The sequence below is a fragment of the Molothrus aeneus genome, chromosome 1 (genome assembly GCF_037042795.1).
Source record: "Molothrus aeneus isolate 106 chromosome 1, BPBGC_Maene_1.0, whole genome shotgun sequence".
NCBI classification, from domain to species: Eukaryota; Metazoa; Chordata; class Aves; order Passeriformes; family Icteridae; genus Molothrus; species Molothrus aeneus.
Window position 1 is genome coordinate 91361383 of NC_089646.1, and position 9907 is coordinate 91371289.

At 41.4% G+C, this 9907-nt stretch overlaps 1 protein-coding gene across 2 annotated transcripts in view; it reads left to right on the plus strand.

Annotated features, from left to right (window-relative positions):
- GABBR2 (gamma-aminobutyric acid type B receptor subunit 2) overlaps positions 1-4882 on the plus strand; it is a 457582-nt gene extending 452700 nt beyond the window's left edge. For both annotated transcript variants that reach the window (XM_066560586.1, XM_066560578.1), the window contains one exon: positions 2369-4882. In XM_066560586.1, coding sequence (XP_066416683.1) covers positions 2369-2534 — 166 coding nt within the window. In that variant the 3' untranslated portion in view covers positions 2535-4882. The remainder of the gene's footprint in view (positions 1-2368) is intronic.
- Positions 4883-9907: the final 5025 nt, after the last annotated feature.

Here is a 9907-nt window from a genome sequence, read left to right on the forward strand (position 1 = left end):
CACTGATTTTGATACAGCCTAGGATATTATTAACTTTCTGTGCTGCAAGTGCACATTGCTGGGCCACGTCCAGCTTTTCATCCACCATCACCCCCAGTTTTCTCTTGACAGGGCTGCTCTCAATCCCTTCATTCCTGCAGCCTGTATTGATACCAAGGATTCCCCCCAAAGCATTGGCAAAGTGTGGCAGGAGTGGAAGAAGTGAAAATCACTGATATTAGGGGAAAAAAACCCCTAAAAACAGTGAGGCAAGGCACAAAATTTGCTTTCACTTCAGGCAAAAATATCAGGTTTGTTTGGATTTTGCTACTCGTTTTGTTTTGTTTCGTGTTTCGCTCTAGGGGTTTTGTCTACAATCTTGATTGTGTGCAAGTCTCCAGGCTATAGTTCTCTGCCCCAATTCCAGGAACCAAGTTTTCAAGTGAAAGTAAACTTTTAAGTAGAGTTAAAGCAAAATTTGCCACCCACTGCAGCCACTGTTGGCATAGCTAAATAAACATGCTTTGTCCATGGTATGGCTAACACTGAAATGGATGGAAAAAAATCCTATTCACTTGATTATGCAACTGGATTCTCTTGGAGTAGCTTCAAAAAGCCCTTTAATGAGAAGCCTATAACAGTTGAACAAAGTAAGCATTTCCACTGGTGGGAAAATAAGTGCAGGCAATTCTGCATTTGACCCCTCAACAAGAGACAGAATGACAATCCACAGCATCAGGCTCATAAGGATTCAGCACAGGGAAACATCAAGCCATGCCCCCTCTGCACTCCTTGGGAACAAGGCATGACTTCATTGATAGCACCAGGAAGAGCTGAGCACCCTAGCAAAACAACAATGAATGGATTTTGTTTAGTTCCAGGAATGCATTGCAAGCCCTAGAATGATCACTGAGGACTAACATTGTGTGAAACTTTAGAAAGGGGTTTGAGGGGGAGAAACAATGAGAAATAGTTTCCTGGGTAGGCAGACAACAGCTACTCCTACTGCACCTCTGTATAAACAAGCTGAAGTTTGTAGTGGTGAAACTAATGAGGAGAACACTACATTTCTTTCTGTTTGAATTTAAAAGCTATACTGCTTCATCCCCAAGCAGTGCAATTGCTGCCTTAGTATCTGTCTTTGCTACCTAGCACAAAGCAAAAAAGCAATTAAATGTCATTTGAATCAAAAAGGCTTTCCAAAGGTTAGCTTTTAAAGAAACACCTCTTATAAAGGCCTTTCTATACACTGACATTATATCAGATAACAGGCAAACATAAATTTAAAACTCTATTATATTGATACAATGCTTTCTATGGGCATTTTTGTCCTGAAATCCAAAAGTCAGCTGAGTCACCTTGACATCTCTCTTCTCTTTAGAAAGCGCCTCTGTGTTTCAAGGGGAAATGTCTCCAAATACAAAGCCATCCTGATGATAAAATGACTGAAAACATCTTTTACACTAGCAAACCTCAACAGGATTTTGATTTTGTGGAAGGTGCTAATATATCCACAGCACAAGAGTAGCAGAGCCCTTTTCTCTTGGCACCATCCTCTCCAAAGAAAGGGCTTAGATGCAATACCTGTGAGCATGACTTAGTATGAATTTAAAAAAAAATTACACCTGTTGTCATGATGTCAATCCACTTGGAAAAATAGATACAGAATGTTGGCTTCTGGAACACTGAATTTTAGTATGGGTGTTGGGCAGGACTGCTGTTAGAGGGCCAACTCCTCAGTCCCATGGCACTCAAAAGCATCTATCACCTCAAAAGCACAGACCCACACTTTAAAGGGGAGCTACTTAAAAGAGGAAAAAGCCATCAGTCCCAAATCCTTCCCACCATGAACCTGTGTTTGCTTTAGCTGGAGTTGCAGAAATGCCATCCTTAGTACTGACATCCTTGTGCTAAGTGGTGCGTGGCTTGAAACTCAGTCTGTGACCTCATGCATGTCTGGATTGGGGTTCTGCAGGCAGGAGATCTCATGTATGACTGTTGGATGGGACTCTGCAGGCAGCAGATCCCTTTGCAAGGGGTAGGGGATCACCAAGCCATACACCCTCTTTGCAAACTTAAGGTTTTCCCTTTTCTTGGTATCAGCAGTCTAACAATTAATCTGATTGTGACTGGGAATTTCAGAAGTGGGATGCTGAGAAAGCACACTTAGTTTCCTTTGTCATGTCCAACCTGTCAGAAAAATTCTCCAAGGGGAAAACAGCACCATGGTGGCACAGTTCAGCATCAGCCAGTGCGATGCTCGTGGCATTAACCCTGTCGGTGACAGCGGCAGGCACAGGGGACTCCCTGGCAGCAGCCTGGGGACACGCCAGCCACGTGATGTGCTCCCTCTGCCCCTTGGTAACACTCCTCTCCCTGTCTCCTGCAGCATACAGCGCCGGCTGTCCTTGCAGCTGCCCATCCTGCATCACGCCTACCTGCCGTCCATAGGAGGAGTGGATGCCAGCTGTGCCAGCCCGTGCGTCAGCCCCAGTGCCAGTCCTCGGCACAGACACGTGCCACCCTCCTTCCGAGTGATGGTTTCAGGGCTGTAGGAGGGCGAGATCAGTGCTTCCTGAACTGCTTTTAAGTACTCAAAGACTGGACTAAACATCCGACCTAGAACTCTGCTACAAACATGTAACATTGGCTCTTACCGCAGAGGAACTTCTGCTGAGGCCCTCATCACAGGAGAGCCCACATAACTCGTGTGAAAAAGCAAAGGAGGACACAAAGAGTTTGATCTGTAGCCTTATTCATGGAGTTTTTATTTCTTCACCTAGAAGTCACTGAAAAATGTTTCTTCCAAAATTTCTACTAGCAACAAGGATGCTGGGATATATGGATCTTGCAAAAAAGACACTAGGGAAAAATAAAAAAAATTTAAAAAAAAAACAAAAAAACCACTCAAATGTCACTGAGCTTCACGTGGCTGCTGAGAACATGCAATTCTATACTGTATCCATGTAAGGAAAATGTAGTGGTCGAGCTATACCATGTCGGAATAGATACACTCATTTTTACAGGAGTTGTGTTAAATCGCTGGAAACATTCTGCACTGGTTAGTCTTGCTTTTTTTCATTTCAGGGATGACGCTTAGAAGGAAAGAAGAATTGTGAGAAATGATTCCTCGGGTGTCATTGAGACTCTGCAGTGCTGTGAGCAGGGTCACCTTTACCTTGCAGCTGTATGTGTAACCCAAGCAGAGCCTGAAGCTCCAGCTCTGAGTTGCCACCAGCTGGAGAGCTGCTGATTGCAAGCAGAGCACTTCACCCTTCTCCAGGGCAATGATAGTGACTGCTGACCATCTGCAGCTTCATTTTTAGCAAAGTTTCTGCACTTATTTCAGGATAAACACCACCAACCATAACACACTAAACTGTCTGAAAAAGTCCTAGGGCTGATAACTCAGGAAACTGAGGAGAGATGGGTAGTAAAGTCTTAATGCCACAGGATGAATTGTTTTTCCTAGTTTGTTTGAATTGTGTCACACATAATTACAATAAAATTAATTGAGTGGACTTGGGGGGGGAGGGATTAGGGCACAGCACTTTGCTGCTGCAGGCAAAGCCTGCAGGGCACATAGATGTGAATATACACTATGTTTGCTTCGTACCTGCGTACGTGTGACAGTTGTAGTGGATAGGAGAGGACAAATCAAATCTACCAATAGAATATTTTACCTAACTCCTGAAAGGACTGTGAAAAAACAGTGGAGTTTATACTTTAGCTCCTTTCCCTGAACCAAAGTAATTAGGAGGAACGATAGTGGTGTACCGTCTGGACCAACTCTGGAGCCAAACCCTCAGGCACAGGTGAGACACACATACAGCTTATTTTTCCAAGGGACTGGAAATGTATCCTCCCACTGCCAGGGCTGTTTGCTAAAAGCAGGGGGGAAAATAACCCACATGAAGCACCCTCTGGGCTCTCAGTTTTCTTTAATCAACACTTGTGCCCCTCAGACCAAACCTTTGGAATGACATTCATACAAAGGTTTATAAATCAGCAATGACTGAAGCACAGCTGAAGGGGTTCCTTAGCTGAGGGATTTAACTGCAGCTTTGACAAGCTAGCATAAATCTCCATTAAAAATAAAACACACCTCATAGTGGCCAAAACCAACATGAATATGTATCTGAATCTTACAATCAGGAGCATCACAAAATATTTCACTTGGCACATACAGTAAGAGAGGTTGTGGAAATATCTGTAGCTTTTAGAACAAAAAAACATGTAAGTATAAACACAGATAAACTAGAACTCATTACTCTGTTTAAGCACTAAACACTGACGTCGTCACTCAATGTGTGTTGACAGTATTCTCTTGCTTTATTAATATCATCAGGGCCTGGTTTATTTTAAAAGGAATGTTAATTTTTAAAAAGAGAAAATTATGATATTGTATATAATGTATACACAAAGATCTCTGTAGAAATATTATTCCAACTTAGCAGGAAAACAAAAAATAATTCAGAAGTATCGGACCATTGGAGGTGAGTGTGTGTGTGTGTGTGTGTGTCTGTAACTTCGTGAATACTGACTGTGTGACGTTTATTAGGTTTAAACCATGCAGTACATTCTTTGTCTCAATGATACGGTAGTTTCTCCCATAACATTTTTTTTTTTACTTTACTGCAGATAACAAGACCAACCAAGTGAATATAGCTATTTAATGTTTCTGTTCTTTTATACTGCAGCAAAAATGTACTGTAAATTTATGAAGAGGCTGTGCCCCAATGGCATTTTCCAATGATGTTAGTGCACAAATGCTTTAAACTAGACTGGAACTGCCAGAATAAAATGTAAATGAAGAATTTCTTGTATAACCTTATACTGCATGAGATCAATTTTTAATAAATTGTTGCAAATCTGTTTTTATGAATAAAATATATAAAACATAGCTTTTTGGACTCAATGCCCTCTTCCCCCATTGCAAAATCATTTTTGATGAGAGAAAGTGTGTGTATATATATAAACATAGATGTATATAAAAGCCTCCTTGGAGAAAGAGGAATCCTATTACAACCCTACATTTCAATAAAAATGTAATATGTAATAAAAATACACATCCTAGTTGTAGAACAGTTTGCATTTGGACATAACAGGTAGATGAGCTCTGCCCTGAAATACAATTACTGCCGTACCCAAGAGTGAAGTCTAAGACCTTTTGCAAATGGGAAAATAATCAAAATGTGTACTGAACATTTCTATCCAAATCACACTTAGCCCACACACTGTTCTCTCTTCCCCACAGTGAATGTGAATTCAGAAGAAAAAGAAATATTTTACTATTTCACACAAGTTATTGAAGTTGAGCCAATGTTCCAGCTCAATAGTAAAATCTCTGCATCAACAAATAAGAAGTTTCTGAGAATAAACACCAATTTCTGTATGAAGGCAAACACTAAGCCTCTCCATCTAGTTTTGTGCATGTGGTGGGATTTGTGTCTTAAAGCAGGTTCTAATACATAGCAGAACAGGAGGAGGGTGGGAATATCGGGCAATGAGAAAGTGAGTGGAAAGCGAATTTTGAGTTGTTTGCTTTTCAACAGGGGAGCAGCCTCAAGCTAGCAGAAAATGTCATAAAGCCCAATGTGGGAATTAGATCCACCACAAATGGTTTTCCAGCAGATCTCTCATGCATCTCAGAAGTCCCCCTGAACATATGCAAAAAGAGAAAATACCAGTGAGGAGTTAACAGTGTGGATCGTGGCTCTCAGTGCAGAATACCAGATGGCAGGAGAAACTCAAACAGATACATCAAAGCTCATTCAAGAAAGGAAAAAAGTACAGAACAACTTCAATGTGAAACCTATATTCAACCAGAAATTGTGGGAGGATGTGAAGAACTTAAAATTGCTCATGAATAATAGGAAACCAGAACAAAGTGAAATATTACTTTAAAGGGTCATGAAAAAAAGAAGAGAGAGATGTCAGTAGAGCAACTTTACTTGAACCACTGAGTTTCCACAGCCACAAGAAATATGATTCCTATACAATCATAAAGTTGCCATTGAATTAATGGAAGGTTGCTAATCTTGAAACACTACTTTCAAATACATAAAATCAAGGAAGGTGAGGAAAGAGCATTTCCCCCTTTTTGGTTTGTTGGGTTGTTTTGGGGGTTTTTTGTCTTTTTTTTTTTTTTTTTAGATAATATCTTATTATACCTTTCCTTAAAGGTTGATAGTCAAATCTTTCCTGATCTTTTCAGAATTTGCTTGTTCATTACAAGTCTCAGCACAATGTGCCTGTTCTTCCCAAGACTGGATTACTGTTTCTGCTGATCTCCAATCAGGATTGCTGAGGTGCTGGAAGCCAGCCCAGTAAGGTTCGTCCCAGCATTTCCACAGCACCCTATGGATATTGGCAGGGCTTACTGTGTTCTCAAACCACAGTCCAAAGGATGGGCTGGTTTCCCTATTCAGCAAGCTGACTCTCTCTGTCACTGGTTTGTTTAATAGGGATTTTCTGCTCACTGTCTGAGAAGACTGACAGATTTATTACAGTGGATTAAGCATCATGATTTTTTATCAGAGTTCAGTTCTCAGTTATTGACTGCCTTTTCCATCTCTTGACAAGGTGAATAGTACTTACAGCCATTACTTTATTATGCCTGAATATTATTCATGAGTGCATTTTCAAGAGCACTCTGCCTCTTGAGTCCATCAGGACTCTGAGAGCACTACTGTGCTTGTCACTACTCACTCAACAACATTGCAGAGGATCAATAGAGGGTCTAGAGATGTATTGGAAGAGGTTGGAAAGGGAGAGCCCAAGCTGCTGGCAATGGCAACCCTGGGTAGCAGAACCACTACATCAGTATTGCCACAGACAACTTGCAGACATTTTGAGCCACAAACTTTGCAAACTGCAGCTGGTTTAAACTGCATCCCTTGATGATGAAGTAGGCATCTCCAAACACTGAGAAAATCCTTTACTTCCCCAAAGAAAGTGGCTTTTAGTTTCTTTTTTTGATGGATGCCCATCAAAGCTAAGCCTCATACAAGCCTTAAACAAATTCCTGACCTTTAGAGGATAAATTCAGTAGAGGTCAAATAGATCTGAAGACAGGATCTGTAGGTACTAGCAGCAAGCAGCCTGTGGGTTCACTCACTAACAGAAAGGAGCATAGCAAAAAGGAGTTCACAAGGCATTGAGCTTCAGAAGAAGGACAGATACCTTCATGAACTGGCAAATACAGGCTTTGACTAGAACTGATCCTGTGCCCACATCCCAGATCCAATGGGTGCAACAGAAGTAAAAAAGAGTGTTAATTATATTTACAACCCACAGCGGCAACCTCCTCAGGGACCACATCACCTACCTACCCACCTACCTACCACTGCCTCAGCAATGTAAGATGCCTGCTTGAGCAGAGGAGCTGCCACTGGTAGCAAATCATCCCACAGATGTGAAGTTGTCCACTCTGGGAAGTCAAATTGACTGGAAAATAGTGGGCAGGTGTGGAGCAGGGAGTGTGTGTGTGTTTGCATTTGTGTTTGTGTTTGTATGTGTGTGTGTATGTTGCAGAGAGCACAGGCAGGACACAGAGAAAGTATGAGCAGCTCAGCATTAATAGCCTACAAAACACCATGAGTGTCAAGGCAGAGACACCCATGCTACCTCCTGCTTTGAGAATCTGGGAAACATTTGAAAGCAAAAGCACACAAACACACAAGCCTTCCCTAGCTCAGAATTAATTCTCCTTGGTCCTGGCCCACTCTGCCACAAAATCCTGAGCCTTTCCAGCTGAACATTCCCTGTTTGAAAGCAAAATGGAGCATGATGCAGAAATTAAAAACTGGAAAAGAGCAGGCAAGAAAACATGCACATGACTTTGTCCTCATAAGGTGCTTTGCTGTACTGTTACCCAAGGGACTCCTACTCTGCCTTGTCTAAGGGTACTCCAGTAATCCCAAACACCAGGCATCCCTCCCAGCAGACAAAGGGATGGAGGCACCTCTTCTACAGGAGGGAGGAACCTCACATCCTCACCAAACCAGCTAGGTGACATAAAATTAAAACTAGTCCACATGATTAAACAAGCTGTCAACTGGTGATACAAACCAGCATGAGCTTCATAAGAGCAAAGTATTCTCCAGAGCACAAGCATACCTCTTTGGGAAGCTTTGTGTTCTTTTTATTTTGGACACATCATGTACAACACACCACAAGGACAACTCTTACTACTCCAGAGAGCAAAACTGTTCCTCCAGCCTGAGAAACACTTCACTTTTGCCCCTACTATAGCTGTGTCTGAAGCAGAGAGACAGAGACAAAACAGAAGAGGTGAAATTAATCTCTTGAGCAGTTCAGGAGATAAAGGCAATATCTCCTGAAAAGGTGCTAGGACCACCTGCCTGAGTGAGAGGGTCATCTGCAAATAGAGGTGCCTCTGAAAGACCTGCTGAGAAGAGCAAATTGCTGAGCATGGATCAGCTCCTCCTCCAGAAAGGTAAAAGGAAGAAATGTGCTAATTGTTCATCCTAAAGGCAGTCCCATTTCCAAATACCTTGACTCTCCTCATGATGACTGGTGGGTGAAGGACACTAATAACGAGGGGAGCAAGGACAGTAACTTCACTCTGGGGTTGCAGAGGGAGTGTGACAAGGGTAAGAATTCCATAAGCCCCACAATTCATCCTGACTCAACACTGGAAAGAAATCCTCTTCAGTTTGCCTTGGCTCATACTAATGTCACTGGGAGAAATCCATTTGAGAAATCCAAAAGAATTCATGAGAAAAAAGGGAAAAATATCAAAACAACCAACACACATGTACAAGAAGATGGCTTGGAGAGTCATAAAGATGAAAATGAACAAGGGATTCAGCTGCAACAACTTCTGAGGAAGATACATCAATGTCAGCATCAGATATGAGCACCCCTAGCAAAAGATAGTAGTCACTGTCACTGCCAGAAAGCTGGCTGTACAAATAAAGCTGTTAAAATTGTCAGAAACTAAGCCAACACCGTCACTAACTGCCTCAGTGTTGCTAGTAACTAAAATGGGAGCAGCTTTCCTCCAGATTTTGACCTCAGATTCTAGTAGGCTCAAAGTTTGAAATTCAGTTCAGTACCTCAATATCCTAGGCTGTTTCCAGGCTTTCATTATTACTGAAAGGCTGCAGGAGTGTGAAGCTTGCAAATTACTAACCCTTATGAAAATTTTACAGACACAGGTTCTTACGGACAAAGAAAGGGTTTTTTTAACCAAGCTGCCTTAGTCAGGTTGTGGGGAGAGAGAATATTTAATTTTTCTTCCTTTGTACACATAGTTTATTGTTTTTAGAGGCCTCACATAATTTTCCTTTGAGATTATAAACTCTCCAAACTGAAAGTACAACTGAACATCTGTTGTACTGCTGTGTGGTAAAGAATATTTCTCTAATAAGTGTCCCCATTCTTTGAGAACCTTTTATTCTTTTCTCTCCCAAGAGATTCTGTATTTTCTGCCTTGTTTTAATTTTAAAATCCAAGAATCTATTTACCTAGGAATTAACTGACATTTGAACTTAAATAAGCAATTTATGATGAGAGTGAAGCTCAGTAAAGTGGAATAAACACATGAGTTGTTCCAGCATAATCCATGCAAACAAATAAGAGAAGTACTTACTACAGCTCAAAACTTTCAGACATATCTTACTGAAACAAATGAAAATAATTTGAAAACAAAATCAAATAAACATATCCCAGATTTAATGGCCCTTTGAATTAGAGGACAGCTTTCAGTTATCTTGGAGCAACCAATTTGGGTTGCCACAACCTGGGATCCAAACCTGCCTGCTCCACCCACAAACGGGGCCCGTTTGCTTACTGCTCATTAAAGCCACCTTCATCTCTGCAAACGCTGCCATGTAACTTTTTGAGGGTGAAAGAATTAGCTTTGAAATTCAGCCTTGCACATAAGAATTCTTCACAGATC